Below are 15,693 nucleotides of genomic sequence, written 5' to 3'. Positions count from 1 at the left end.
TTTTTACCCAAGTTATCCATTGCTTTTGGGCATTTACGTTATCTATAGGTCACAGTTCTCAAGATGTTATTTCATTCATCTTCTGTGTAGGAGGAGCTCAGTAGTTCTTCTATTGCAGTTGGTTGCTCTTTTTTCATCAATCCCAAATCTCCTGGCTTGTATTCAAAAGTGGGCATTGAGATATCAATTTGAGATTCCTCCCTGGAAAAAATATTGTTGTTAGTCTGATGAAGCAATCAGATGGGAGTCTTTTGGAAAATTTCAAACTCTTTTCCTCTGTAAATTAACATTAAATGTTATCTTGAATGGTAGTTATGAGCACAAAACCTTAATATAGTACAAGGTGGAGGGATGAAAATGATTCAATGAAGCTGAATACTTGTAAACACCGTAGGCAAGTATATAATTATGGTGATTCTTACTAGGAATCAGTTTTTTGGTATTCAGATTATGTTGACAATTGTTGTACATTTTATGACTGCAAAAATAACTGCAACATTGGCACCCACTTAGTTAATGTTGGTTCTTCTGATTTTTGCTGTGCTGATACTGAATAAAATTTTTAGTCTCTCTGAATGTGGAGTATTTAGTGGGTTCATAATTAAAGTCTTAAGTTTTGTCAAAGTGCAAGATATCAAATTTCTTTAATTTCTCGTTAAAGTTATGTAGCAAATGTTGTTTGCAGAATCCCAGAACTCTCTTATAAGCTCTGCCTATGTTATAGGTCTTCATGTCATCATGTGTAGTGTTTGTAAATGTTTGTGCTATAAAGATTTATCATTTGTACCTGAACATAGTTAATTCAGTTCCAAGAGCATATGTGGAAACTGGGGAATTCGTTCATTCATTTAGATATCCAGACAACGTTATTATTTGCAATTACCAAGTGTTTCCTTCAAATTGATAAAGCAAATTGCACTTCTAGGTAGGAAAAGTGTGCATTATTGAATTTTAAATAAAGGGGACTAAATGGGGCCTAAATGACGCACTTCCCTGCAAATTATGTATTACCGCAAAATTACATAACATTGTGCAAAATAACAAAAAAATGATCTTGAATGGCTTTAGGAATAACCTAAAAAAAACTTAAAATAATTCAGTAGTAGTATTTGATTTATAGGGGAGGCGAGAGACAGCCGAGGTCAATTATGCCATAAGGGTTGGATGAGATAAGAGGAAGGGTGGAGAGACGTCATTCATCAGCATTAGCCTACTCTACTAACGAAAGGTGCCATGGGGTGCACAGTTTAATGTCCCATCCAACAGATGGCATACTCACTTAAAGTGTCATCCAGAAAGTACCTCAAGTATGGATTGGGGTACCAGTAAAAAAGATCTCTCACCTCCAGGAGTGGGGTGGGAAGCCAGTACATTAGCCACCACAACATTCCGATCCCCTTGAATAAATTACTTCTTAAAAAATCATAACTGTGATTGTGATGGCATCGATTGAGTGACCATCCTGTTGATGTTAATTGTTATTATTAACCCGCTCTTAATGTAAAACTCAGGTGTTCTCTCACTACGGTCAGTCCCTGTTCATAAATAAATTCTTGCCTCTATCTTTGCCACCTATTACATCCCACATGGCAAATACACTACCTTCTGTATCACATTCTTGCTCGTAGATATTCAATTATGACGGGGTAAGAATTTTTGTTCTCATCGAAATTCATTTTCATTGATGAGGGCCCATGAAAAATTTCCATTTCAGATAAGGCTTGTTGATTTTACAACTGTAAATGTTAACTATTTGGGTTTGTTTCTATTACATTGTGCTATTAAAAAGTACCATGGTTTCAAAATATTTCTTACCCATCAGCTTCTGCAGTTATTTCTTCTGCTGTCATTAGAAGTTTAAGCAGTTGGTTGAGGAGGTTTTCTCTCTGTCTCAGTCTCCATACAGGATCATTAGGATCACCACTCTGAGAATGTAATGCATGAGAAGTGGTGGTCAGATTGTAGCACACGGAAAGCTACTTTAGTGAATACTGGGAATTATTGACTAAAAATATTATTACTAGTACTGAATAATTGGTAATTTTCTTGAAAGAAATATTCCATTTTAATAATGTGGCATTAGATTCACACTATGATTAGGATGTTTGCAATTAGCATTGAAAGAAGCAAGCTCATTTTAAAATCCCATATCTGATTTGTTAATGATGGTAATGTAAGAAGTAGTAGTAGTTGTTTTAGGGAAGGCGACCGACAGCTGAGGTCATTTGTGCTATTAGGGATGGACAGGAAAGGGTGGAGAGAAACCCGGCATTGGCATTAGCCTACTCTTAACGAAAGGCGCCAAGGGGTCTGTGGTACTAACTCAAAATGCCTTCCACAAAGCACTTCAAGTAGGGATCGGGATACCACTGAAAAATTATTTTTACTTCATTTGTTACAGCTGTGTTATGGTCTTTATTCATTGAAATGGGAAATCAATATTGGAATCATAAAAGTAAATCTATACTTACAACAGCTAAGTCAGGGTCTTGCTGAGCTATTTTTTGGTTTAAGTATGGATAAGCTGCCGAATCTTCTGCACATACTCCCAATGTTGCTCGGATAGCCATGACTGCATCCCTCAATATAGTCTCTATTTTCTTGCACTTGGTGAGTTCTTGTTGTGCCAACCGAGTCTGCATCTTAATCCTTCCATCACGCAGCCTAACCTCAGCCCGTAGTCTGCGTACCACATGAGCTGCCCCTTCCAGCCGTGCTTCCGCCCCATCCATTGATGCTTCCAAAGCATGTGCCCAGTCTTCAGTTCGGTGGAGTTCTATCTCACATGCTTTTAAAGCTTCAACTTCTTTTTTAAGCTTTCCAAGAACCTATTGGGTGGATTAAAAGTTTGTTGAGTAATAATTTTTTCGTTGAATACTTCTTAACTTAATCGATGGTAATATTTTCATTCCTTTTGATTTATAAGGGCCCATATCCTCGGGAATGTGTTGCTCACAATTGAGTAATGGATTTGTTAATCACTGAACTAATTTTATTCAATAAAGAAGGTTAATTGACTTCATACGGAATTACTTTTGCATTAATTAGCACACCTTGCCATGAAAATAGGAAGAATGGACTTGCACCAAGTATTTGAAAAAGAGCTTGGACAGTCATCCTCTCCATCAGATTAGGGAAAGAGTGGCAAAGCTTCATTTTCTTTTGAAAGCTGGAGTCAAGGCTCAATGAAATGAAACTGACCTTGCTCTGTCTATTGGACTTCTGCAAAGCTGCTTTCCTCTCGTAGTCCAATATTTCAAACTGGAGTCTCCTTTGTTGTTCCATTGATTGCAAATCATTATTGATGTTGGTCAAATCGAACACATGCTTCAAGATCAAGTCTAGCTGTAATGAAAATTTAAATTATTAGTTCAAATATATCAGTTTTAAATTTTCTATTATTTAGGAAGTTATTAATTGTAATTACTTCGTTATTGATGGCTATGTTTTCACGTATTGTACGTTGGGTGTTTGCAGCAACCTGTTTCATGGTTGTTCCACGGAATTGGGTGGATAATTCACGGAGGCTTTCCTCCATTTCTCTCTTGAGTCTGAAAATAAAAATAGGGTTATTATTTGTTCTACAATCATCACCAATTAAGGAAACTGATTTTGGTGTGACTAGGTGGAATCAATTATTTTAATTATTATTAATCTATTTAATTTTTATTATTTTATATGTAAAGGAGAGTGAGCTCAGAAAACTTTGAACTAAAAACCTTATGATAATTATGAGATAGATGGATTGTGGGTTAAAAAGGCTAAACACTCCATGGTGGTGAAGACAGTATAGTGCAAAGATAAAGGAACCAGTGTCATCAAGTAACGACATGTTGGGTGATTATAATATTAGAATTATTCAAATGAGGTATGTTTGAATAAGTTCAGAATATTTTTGCACATATGTGCTTTAACGTTGTTGCATCAATTTGTGTACTGACTTTTTGTTTTAAATCTAAAGATTTAACGGCTCACTTAAATACACCTTGATTAAAAAGTAAGTAATGGAGAATGACAGTTTTGATTTATTAAATCAATGTATAGAATTTTTAGTGTATATATGTATATTGTTATTCAAACAGTGATGATACTAATCAGGAGTTTTAAAAGCACAAGCAGGCCATAGTAAATCCAAAGCAATTAGCTGGCTGCTGGGTACACCATTTCAGTTTGAATAAAATTAACTGTAAAATTTGAAATGATAAAATCTTCCTTTTAATTGTTAGCGGAATTATGGCTGTGCACGTAACATTTTGAATCACATTTCTTGAATGTTATGCCGACTACTATTTAATAAGCTCAGTAGCAAAATTGAAGCTAGGAAGCCTCAATCGTTGCCTATGCAGGAGTTAATTATAAAACATTATTATTCTTACTCCCTGAAAAACACAGTCCAATTGGCCACCTGAAAATCATAAAATCAACCAAGTAATACTGTTACATCCAACAATTAAAAGCTGAGAGCTGCCTCAAATCCCTTCTGTAATACCTCTTCATCTTCCTTGATAGGGAGGTTCAATGCATACGCTTTTTTGTTCACTCTTTGGCATGAGGTTATCAAAGTCACCTCATTTTCTTGTAGTTTTTAAGATTACAAATGTAATGGGTACCTACATACTGTACTAAGAATTGTTATCATAATGCTGGTGCATTTGGTGGCTCTAGATTATGTGGTCATTTGTACCAACACTAGAATAGTGTCCAGAGGTGACATCTGGCTTGAACCCCCTATGTTCAACGCTACCATCTAGTCTCCCATGCCCCATGGTTTTTCATACAACAAGAGCAATTCTCTGATTAAAGCTTCGTTCACAAGTTTTTCATAACCCATTTCCAAGTAGAAGTCGGACTATCATTCGAATACTCTGCCAACACTTGAAATTTCAAGGTTAATTCAAGTTATGAGATCTTTTAATTTTTTCCTGACAAATCAAATAAAACCAGAAAATTGAAACTTGTGTTACTTCTCAACATAATCTCCCTGCAAACGTATATCATTTTCATAAAGACAAAGCCATGATTCCTTGGCCGTCGAGAATGCTACTGAAAGGGTTTTGTTTGTCACACAATACAAACACTTTCTTTGTACTATTGTAGCACCCACATACGGATATTTTATACACATCAATAAGCCATTCACATCCATCTACTGCATGTCTAACTGAATTAATGATGGATTTCAATGGGTGTTAACCCAAACAAGTGGAGAAAATGGATGATTACACAATATTTTCGTACACATTTGCACTAAAAAATGCAATTTTAAGTTTTGAAAATGCTTCTTCCTCTAGTGACAGTTATATGAACCTTGTATACGTAGTGCAACCATCCATTTATTCATAAATAGTGCCCGTGTATTTTAAGCTCAACCAAATATTTATATTTACTCCCAGCTGTGAGAAAAAAATTAGGTCCTTACCACTTGAACGCACCTTGTACACTTGGGATCAGGAGTACATCAACATCAAAACCAATCATTTGTTGAATTTGATGTGATAACACTTTATGAGAATTTAATGGTGTCTCAATTACAATGCAAAAATTTCAAAGTGTAAAAATCATTCACCTTGACTGGGAGTATAAGAGGGTGCTTGGGTGTATTAACTGTTTAATGCACTCGTTCAGACATTGAAGGATCAAAGTTCATATCCCGGTCAAGACAAATGAATTTTAATTTTTGAAGTTGCTGAATTGTAATGTTCATTATGGATGACTCCATTTAAAATTACTGACATGGAATCTACTGCAGTTTCTTTGAATTTGTCGTTTGCTCATTCATTTAATCTCAAAAGAATTCACTATTTCACAGTTGGAAGGGGGTGCGTATTTCCAAGCCAATACATTTTGTGCCCAGAATGGGTAAAAAATTGTTCAATAAAAATATATGGTATTCTGTTCAATTGAAATTAAAGTTGGGATGCTATCTAACAGCATAGTTTTAATATTATTTTTCATAATCACCTGTCCCTCTTGAGAATAAATTTTCGCTCAACTTCGTAGAGCATGTTCTTATGAGCATTTTCTTGATCTTTCATTTGCTTTTCCTGTCTCTTGAACTTATTCATCAGTTCATCCCTTTGCAGCCTGAACTCCTCTAGGGAGTTGAGCTTTCCACCTGGGAGAAGAAAAATTTCATCTACCATCAGCACACAATAGGGAAGGATTAACTCTATGTAAAGTTTATTACAGAGAGGTGGGGATGCACGTTACATATGAAGAAATTAATCAAGAACTTTATCACCATGGCTGTAAAGGATGAACTTTTCAGGATGCTAGAATTTTCTTGTGAAGGAGCGATCAGAAAAACTGAAAACTCAGATCTTATAAGATTTGGCTCCTACTCCAGAAGTTTGGTAAACTGCAATTTTGTCCAGCATAATACCCTGAGATAATATTAAAGACTTGCTTCCAGAAGCATAATGGAAGTAAAATTCAGAAGTCAAAATTTGGGAATTGTTTGAAAGTCTAATAGAATTTCCAGAAATTTATGTCATTTTTTATTTTAAGTCTCCTTTCTTCCAGCCTTATAAAACCACATTATATATTTTATTTAAAAAATGGGCCATCTGGATCTCAGGTTTTTTTTGCCTTCTTTTAAGACAAAGGAAAAGAGTAAAAATAAAAACACTGCGTACTTAACAACTTGATTTCAGATGTCAGTTGCTCTTCCATAACTTTACTCTCATGTTGCATGATGACAATACGTTTTTCATAAGCAAGGGCTTCATCTTGCCGAGCCTTTAGAATAGAGTAAAATGTGGGAATGAAAAATTATAATTTAAAGGGTAGCAATAGACAAGAAGAACATGTTTTTGTCTATAAAAGCACTGCATATCTTACCTTTTCTAATCCTTGCAATCGCTCTTGAAGTTCGGATATCTCATCAGATTTTTCTTGCACAATACGATTTAGGTAAGCAATTATATCAGCTCTGTCTTCATCTAGCTTGTAGTATCTATTTGCAAGGTCTAAATTGCTTGCTTCGAGTTCCTCACACTGTTTCTGTAAGCTAAATTCAAAGTATATTTGTTACTAGTAATGGCATACTTTCAATGCAACGATTTCAGAGTGTAAAAATCATTCGCCTTGACTGGGATTCGAACCCAGATCCCTCAATATCCGGTCGAGTGCTTTAGCCACTTAAGCTACCGAGGCGTCCTCTTAAACTCTGAAATTTTGGGGCTTTTAAAGGAACAAGATGTTGTGACGAAATACCGTACATACAATGTCACAGGCATTCGTAGTCGTGCGCAAGGCGCCACAGTCCACGAGGTTAAAGCCAACTTTAAACACTTATGGTGTTTTCACTTTGACAAATTCCAAAGAAACTGCGGGAGATGCCGCAACAGTAACTTTTAACGGAGTCATCCGCTAATGTGCATTTCAATGCAACAATTTCAGAGTGTATCGTTGCATTGAAATGCACATTAGCGGATGACTCCGTTAAAAGTTACTGTTGCGGCATCTCCCGCAGTTTCTTTGGAATGGCATACTTTATTTCACATTGCTGCTGTATGGCTCAAAACTGTCAGTGGCAATAAAAAAACATCATTTCTTTTGATTCTTTGGAATATTATGGTGCTTTTTCTTCTCAAGTTCATTTAACATTGTTCAAATGCATTGGAGCCTCAATATACTTATTCTCTATTTTGATGTGTCCATTTTATCATGGTGAGATACCACTTTGAAATTATTGGAGTCTCTTCTGCAATATGATTGAGTTGAAATTTTATGTTTATATTTTTATCATAATGAAAGTGATTCATATTTACAAAATACAGAATTAAAAAAACAATATTTTTAAGATATTGGATTCATTGTTCATAGTATATTATTCAATTTTATTTTTAAAACATTGGGGTGTATCCATGACATACATGGTATGGATAAAAATCATCAGGAGCATTTTTTTCCTGATATGACTATGTAGCAGCATGCATGCTCAATCGCGGGGGATCTGACAATCAACATGCACCAATCGCCTGCAAGCATTCTTTCAAGCTAGATCGTGTTTTTAGTTGACCCCTGTCAAGTGACACAGTGCAAGCAAAAAATGCAGTGAACAATTGAACAACATTACGCTATCATATTTTGTGTTGGGCTGGGGAAATTGGATAAAGAGACATTGGGCATGATTCACAAAGTGTTCAAAGATGAAAGCATGTCACGAACTGCAGTTTTAAGTGGTACAAGCTCTTCAAATATGGCCATGAAAATGTGGAGGACAAGCCCTGTGCTGGACGGTCATTGACGTAAAGAACCGATGTTAACATGCAACATGTGCATGAGGAGCTGAATTCAGACCATCAGTTAAGTGTGTGCATGATTGCAGATCGTATTGACATTAATAAGTCAACAGTGCACAACATTATCACTGAAAATTTGGCAATTCACAAGATCTGTGCAAAACTCATCCTGCAGGCAGCTTCAAGGTAACTGACTACCTAATGAAAAACAGTATCGTGAAGATTCCTCAACCCCCTTACAGTCCCAAATTAGCACCGGTAGACTATTTCCTATTCCAATTAGTGAAATCCTCCTCAAAGGACACCATCATGGGGCCTCAAGTGCCATCTAAGAAGCTTGCATTAGTACTCTTAAGGACATTCCAGGGAGCCTTCAGTGTGAAACTTATCTTCTCGATCTCCAATTTGAAAATTGATCAATTTGGAGTTGAACATGGCCATTTTGAACATTTATAAAATTGAGAAGGTTAGAATATTATGTCTCTAATAGATAAGCCATACAAATTTGCATGTTATACAATTATTGTATGTGAGGTTCACTTAACATTTCTATTGATGCAATAATTCACATTTGTAATGAATTTGTATTTATTTTGATTTTCAAATGTTAGTAGAAAATTAATGAAAAATATTCTCACAAATTGACTTCCTGCTGTAGATCTTCAACAAGAATTTGTAGCATTTCTTTCTCAACTACTTCTGCCTCTTCCTGCACTACATCTACAGGCTCTTTCTCCTGCTTTCCCTTCTTTCCTTTCTTTCCCTTCTTACCCTTGGCCATTTTTCTTGCTGCATGTGAAAATTAAAGTGAATGAGGTCTTAAGAATACATAATACTGAGTAAATACACATGATTTTATGTAGCTCAAAAATTAATTTTTAAAAACCTATTGAATGCATTCAACCCTATTACAAATGGCTGGTAGTATATTACTCATTGTGGAATTTCATGGTTACAAATGATGCAATTACTTACTTGACTGAATGTAGCTTCTATTAATTAGAAATTCAAAAGTACATATTGATCAACCATACTGAAAACACTGGATGTAAGAAAATATTCTGATTGGCAGTAGAGAGTAGCTTCTATATTATTTCAGAAATTTCTCTTTTTACTGTTCAGGGAATTAATTCTGAATCTCATTTATCATTGGAAAATCGAATTAAAGTTTTACATATTCTAATAAGATTTCAAATCAATTCACTAACAAAGTTAAGAAATATTTTTTTTAGTTAAAAAATTGCATCTGTATGTGTAGTCATTAAGATGTTAAAATTAGTTCCAGAAAAAAGGCATTTGAATTGTTGCCAATGCTATTAAAATTGAAATAAATATTGGTTATTGTTGGTCTGAGTGAAATTCATATTAATGTTCTTACCCTGGTAGTAAATATGTGAACACTTAACTTATAATTGTGAGAAGACATACATGAAAATGTGATTGACATAACCTGCTAAGGAAATATTTCTCCTGATTAGAAAAATAGAAATCATAGATGCTTGACATGGATTTTTTTTACAGATGGTCATTTATGTATAACAGTAATTAATTAAAAAAAAGTTAAGATTTTGGAATTGAAGGTATATCCTGATTATAAGAACATTTGCTTGAGTAAATGGAAAGTTTACAAACATTTTTGGTATTGCAGAGATATACAAACTAATCTGAACTAAGTGTATCGATTCAGGAGGAATGTATTTTGAAGATTATTAAGTAATTGTAATGATAACTGCAATAAATTTTGATTTTTGAATCCAGTCCTGATACTCATTGTACGGACCCTGTATAAATGTGAAAATTGGTAACTTGCAAGTGAAATGTACAAATAATTTTAGTTAGAGAACTATGCAATTTTTTTGTTTTTTTCATGAACCTTTTTTTACAAACTTTTGATGTAATTCTTGAAGCTTTTTGTACATTTATACCACAAATTTAAGTCTTAAAAGGGTTATTTAAGCATGGATTATGAAGGGGTCATTATTTCATGAATTTCAAAATCAGTTAACTGGAAAAACAACAGGATCTTTATCTACTTTCATTGTTTGCAATGATAAGCTCAAATTTCATTTTAACTACAGTCATCAGGCCAGTTGAACTTACAGTTGCCCGAGAGAAATGTTTGAATTTGATTTTTTCACCCAGATACACATCAGTGCTCAGTCTAGATGACAATAAAATCAATTCAAACTCTAATGTAAATAAACATGTTTGAAATTTTTTTCACCAGTGGCGGTCATGAGTAAATAGTTAACTAATAATGAGTATTTTGGACTTTTGTCTAGTGATATCCCTCGATTTTGGAAGTTATAACTGATCAGTAACAGAATTAAGAAAAGGCAAGATCTTAATCATATTAGTACAAGCAATTATAAGTAAATCTGGAATAGTGTATGAACAAACCTTGTTATTTACCAAACTTTACTATTCGGATGTAATGATAGCAATGAATTGTTCACAATTACGTTTCCCTGGTGAAAGTCGAGATTATTGTTTCTATGGCAACGGTCGTCATGAACGAGTAGACAATTTTAAGTGCATTTCTCTTGAATAATTGCTTTGTTTTCGTGATTTCATTTCTATAATATTATTTTTAGTTCAAAGAGTAAACTCATCGGTGTCTTTGGGCAATTTTTTTCGAAATAGGCACACCCGTAATTTATTAACTCGAAAATTTTACTGAGTATCGGTTTGAATAAACATGACTAAACTTGATTTATTCCGTACATTTTTCATTAAACTTGGGAATAATTTCTGTAATGTATAAACAATTAAAACAAAAAATATTGTTTTAGGGCCTTGGTTTGTGTTAAAGTTTTATGCATTTAAAAGTAATGGTCGAAATTCCCGGGTTAAAAATTGACAAGCGCGAGCGTCCGAAGCCTAAGATGGTACCGAGTGGAACACAGTGGTCAATATTGGGTTTGTAAACCTTAACGTTTTCATAGACGGTAATTGCAACAATTACAATAATGGCCGCCGAACGTTGCAGTTACCCACCCTGGAATTTTTCTTGGATTGTGCCTGGGCATCTAGCAGCTATGGCATGGCCACAAACTGTGGAAAACTTGAATTATATTGTTGATCAAGGCATTAAACGTCTAGTAACTCTATCTCCAGAAAAAAGACCTCCCATTTATGAATGCCCAGATTTGCAGTGGACTGAAATAAAAATAAAAGAATTTGAAGCTCCTACGGTGAAACAGATTGGGAAATTCATTGATATATGTCAAAGGAGCCGGATAAAGGACGAGGTATGTACGCAATGTAAAGCTTGGCTTAACTGTTTCGTGTATCACTTTCTGAATGAAACCCAATTGTAAAATAAAGCAAGGTGAATCCGTTTTACCTCCTTTGTTGTCATTCCATTTTTGTGTTTCATTCATGATATCGGAATTTTACACTTGTGTGGTGATTAATTTGTTCCACCTCTAACAAATATTTCATTTGAAATTAACTATATATATGTGTGTACACACCACAAACCGTTTATTCTACTCTCAAATACATATTTAGTGACTCAAACGCATTATTTCTCCCAATGTGGCCAAACCAGCAAAGTTCGGTTATTTCCTAATTGTCTTTTACTGGTGTGACCTATACATGTCCCTTCATGATCCTATCATTCTTAGCATCATCTCTTGTATTTTTACCACAAGCACTTATCAAGTACCCCATATCCATCACATTTAGTCAGAAATATGCCTACCCTGGCATAGCAAAATATTGTTTCCATGGGGAGGAATACACTTTCATGTAGTGCCAATGTTTTTGCTGAAGGCATTTTCATTACATTCTACTATCGCTCTTTGTCATAGAAATCACTTATCTTTTACTCTCAACCACTTTTGCTGACATTATGCCAAAATATACTATTTTTCTGGTAGCCCTCACTATAAAATAATTCTTCCCATCCTTTCTTATCCACAGCTACTTTCATTTGAATTGAATTTACCTTCAGATTCATTCTCTCTGCGGTGTCACTGAAGCTATTCAATGCCTGCTGTAAACCTGTTGGCCTCTCACTTCATCATCGTCGCATGGGAGGATTGATACATTTAAATTTCCAATCATTACACCTACCTTATCCTCATATTCATTTCCCACGCATCCATAAAACATAGAACTGCCAGTCTTACACCTTTATTCATTTTGAACTAGTCATTCAAAGTTTCACTCATGAGTTAAACAACTTTATGTGCACCACATTTTAAGTAACTACTTTGTTGAGTTTCAGCAGTTGTGGAGTCTTTAAGTAACTCACAATACAGGCTATTCAAAGATGGTATTATTTTCATAAAAATACATAAATGTACCTATATTAAAATATCCAAGTGTTAGCAAGTGTCTTCATTGTAAATCTATACAATAAATTTTCTCAAACTTAATTCACCTGCCATCTGCTTTTTCAAGGTTCCATTCATATTTACACTTTCTTTACTACATATTTTCATACAATACTCATATAGCATCCAATAACTGCTAATTCATTCCATATTCTCTGGAAAACCTCCACAACTAATCTTGATTAATCTGTGGTCTTCTTCAGTTCAACTAATGCATAATAAACCTTTTTTCGCATCCACACATATTGGAGTTGCAGACAAATAATTTCAGTAATGGTGTGAACACAAGATGAAGCATGCCAAAATACATATGGCTCACATCTATAAGGTTTGGCGCTTAAATCCAGACAAGCACGCATTTCCTCGAAGGATTAGCGAAACCTTCCCCAAGACTTCTCCAAAGCATTATACTTAGCCACAATATCGTAAATTGTTGATGTGGGGTACCAGAAGGATCAAACTATTTCTAAATATAGCGTCCAGCGGGAACACTTTCGATAATAGCGGTTCTTCCATTGTACTCCGCCCTTGTATGCAACATCTCGGCCATTTTGAGGATATGACTGTTTACTAGATGCCTATAGCTTTCAAGAACGCCAATCGCGACCTCCAGTGGAACTACAATATGGTGGGAAATTCAAATTTGTCCAGATTTAAGTGCTGCACCCATATGATTGTTATTATGCTTAAAAATCTTAAATAGAAGCCTCCAGGTGTTGGAATTTCCCAGACATGTAGATGTATGGATTGTTCAAAAAGCTGTAAAAATACATACTCGCATGTTAATATGGAAATCCCACAAAACACTCTGCATTGACCCCACAATGGAAAAAACCGTATATTTATATGAGAAAAAAGCTTGATGCTTTTTATTATGTAAAAATAAAATTCTCCTGGGGTGTGAAAGAAATAATAACATGAATATGAATAGAGTTACACGCTTATTAGAACAGCACAAACAGCAATCTCCACAAATGCAGATACTCTAGGTGGTAAAAAAAACCCACGTAGCCTTAATTTGAATTATTACGTTCTGATTGGATGAGGATTTGACCTAGTCAACACACTGGCCAGATTCCTGTTGATAAAAATTTTGTTCTCATGTCAAAGGCAGTGATGACATGCAGAATATAGTTGTCATCACCTTTGGTCAAGCTACTTTTAAGGGAGATTGATCTCCCTTGGGTGTTACCCTTGAGAAACAATTAATGATTTTATCTCATTGTTTAACATGTCATGGCAACTCATATTTTTCCTTGCTTGGACAATAGACTGTTAATTGTCACACATTTTGATTATGCCTTAGAAATACTAAATTATGTGCTGTAAGTTTCTTGTTTATGGCAATTTTTAGGAAGTGTGAGAATTTTGCATTTAGGCATCAGATTGTCCAATTGATTTTAATGTTTTCAGTTAGAACATTTCATCTTGATTTAACATTCTATCACATCAACATCAATTTTATGATGACCACTTCCATGTGCACTGGAAAGGTGTATTGTCATTACCAGGTGGAGAAGCAGCAGGTAATAACACAAACGAAAGTATTTCATTTTAAAGGTTTGTTGGAATAAAGTATGAGCCATGACACTCCTTCGCCAACGTTTTCTGGAACAAAAAATCAACTGAGGAAAATAATCAGGTAAATATGTATCATTTCACAATTATCATACCAAACAGTGGCCTGGAAGCAAAGCTATTTTCGCAAAGCTAGTTTGGCTTCTTTGAAGCTTATGTGTATTTCTTAAAATATGGTGGAGACAGACCTCTCTCTTATAATGTGAAAATTGAATTTCAACCCCATTAGAGCAAGATTCATGAGATCCCTTAAATCATTACCATGTGTCACTTTCAAAACTCCCAAATGCCTTCTTTTGACTTCTAAAACGTGCAGTTTTTCCTTTGTGTTGTTATGGAGTCTTTTATTTGCAGAGGACATGTGTGCATTTCATTACCTTGATGTCTACATCATTTTATTTGCTGATTTTTAAATGCACTAAAAATATTTGTGGGTTTTTCAAAAAAAAAGCGAGATATTTAGAAGAAATGAATAATCTAATGAACATATGAAAGAAGGATCATTTCGTCACATATTTTGTTGTCTCAGAAAAACCTTTGCTATATTTGTGAAATATATTCATATTGCTCTGTTTTGTCTCTTTATTTTGCAATGTAGCAAATTTCTCATTTCAATTTTTATATGATTAATTATCTTGTATTATAATTTTTATTGCACTGAAGTGTACGAGAAAGGTAATGCAAGTTATTTGATCGCGGGTGTTTCAGTAGCTTATAATGCCCTGGAATATTTTCAATATGAACTTAATTGAAATTTCCATTAATGGCTCATGTATAGTGACCTCGGAAGTCCAGTTTCATGTTATGTGCTTCTGATTGTAGCCTGTTGGAGTGCACTGCCGTATGGGTCGTGGTCGGACTGGAGTAATGGCTGCTTGCTACTTGGCTTGTTTCTGTGATCAGTCCCCTGAGAGAGCAATAATTAATGTTAGACTGATGCGTCCTGGTTCAGTTGAAACTTATGAGCAGGAGAAAGCAGTGATTGCTTTCTATGATGCATTGCGTAAGGTATGAAGGGTTAAATGTTTGGAAGAAACTGGGATGTATTGAATGAATTTTCCCTCTTTATCAGTTACTTCTTAGCATGTCTACAAATGCTCCCACCTATGAGATAGAAATACACGTATGTTAGGTATTGCAGTGTATTTTGGAAGGTGTTTTTCAGCATCCCAGGTTTTTTCTAGCTGTATACCTTTCTTGTATAATTATAGTCATGCCTTTATAATTTTATTACCAAATGTTTACTGGTCTGATTTGCATTCAAGGATGCAATTTTTTGTTGAAAAATGTTTTGTACATCAATGATTTAATGTAGATTTTTTTTGTTTCAATAAATTTTATTATCATTTTGGAAACTTCTGTGTTGTGATTATACTATTGTTAAGAACAAATTGAGTAGCTTCAGGCGTGATTTGGTGGAAGTCGAACATAATTAATAACTGATCGTAGCACTTTTCCACTTGATAAAATATTTTTAATTTTACGACTGGGTTTCGATGTATTACATCATCATCAGGTAACAAAAT

At 34.6% G+C, this 15,693-nt stretch overlaps 2 protein-coding genes across 2 annotated transcripts; one reads left to right on the top strand and one right to left on the bottom strand.

Annotated features, from left to right (window-relative positions):
• Positions 1 to 25: 25 nt before the first annotated feature.
• LOC139693390 (cilia- and flagella-associated protein 157) lies at positions 26 to 6,687 on the bottom strand. The gene is made up of 7 exons (XM_071591519.1): positions 6,636 to 6,687; positions 5,962 to 6,115; positions 3,428 to 3,551; positions 3,202 to 3,345; positions 2,472 to 2,828; positions 1,816 to 1,925; positions 26 to 201 (listed from the first exon to the last, which is right to left on the bottom strand). Exons 1-7 carry the CDS (start codon positions 6,670 to 6,672, stop codon positions 72 to 74), a joined length of 1,056 nt encoding a protein of 351 aa, XP_071447620.1. The 5' UTR covers positions 6,673 to 6,687; the 3' UTR covers positions 26 to 71.
• Positions 6,688 to 11,127: 4,440 nt separating this feature from the next.
• Positions 11,128 to 15,451, top strand: LOC139693373 (dual specificity protein phosphatase 23-like). The gene is made up of 2 exons (XM_071591500.1): positions 11,128 to 11,497; positions 14,990 to 15,451. Exons 1-2 carry the CDS (start codon positions 11,216 to 11,218, stop codon positions 15,179 to 15,181), a joined length of 474 nt encoding a protein of 157 aa, XP_071447601.1. The 5' UTR covers positions 11,128 to 11,215; the 3' UTR covers positions 15,182 to 15,451.
• Positions 15,452 to 15,693: the final 242 nt, after the last annotated feature.

The sequence above is a fragment of the Hetaerina americana genome, unplaced genomic scaffold, assembly GCF_022747635.1.
Source record: "Hetaerina americana unplaced genomic scaffold, ioHetAmer1.1.p SCAF_48, whole genome shotgun sequence".
Taxonomy (NCBI): domain Eukaryota; kingdom Metazoa; phylum Arthropoda; class Insecta; order Odonata; family Calopterygidae; genus Hetaerina; species Hetaerina americana.
Note: the sequence above shows the minus strand (reverse complement) of the source record. Positions and strands in the feature narration are given on the sequence as shown.

What these genes read in the sequence shown, in the direction of transcription:
- LOC139693390 (XM_071591519.1), bottom strand. Translation starts at nt 6,672, where the DNA reads ATGGAAGAGCAACTGACATCTGAAATCAAGTTGTTAA. An exon ending in TTTATTCTCAAGAGGGACAG is followed by an intron (nt 3,552 to 5,961) that starts GTGATTATGAAA and finishes TTTTATTTTCAG; the next exon opens with ACTCAAGAGAGAAATGGAGG. An exon ending in ATAACTGCAGAAGCTGATGG is followed by an intron (nt 202 to 1,815) that starts GTAAGAAATATT and finishes TATTTTTTCCAG; the next exon opens with GGAGGAATCTCAAATTGATA.
- LOC139693373 (XM_071591500.1), top strand. Translation starts at nt 11,216, where the DNA reads ATGGCCGCCGAACGTTGCAGTTACCCACCCTGGAATTTTTCTTGGATT. An exon ending in GGAGCCGGATAAAGGACGAG is followed by an intron (nt 11,498 to 14,989) that starts GTATGTACGCAA and finishes TTCTGATTGTAG; the next exon opens with CCTGTTGGAGTGCACTGCCG.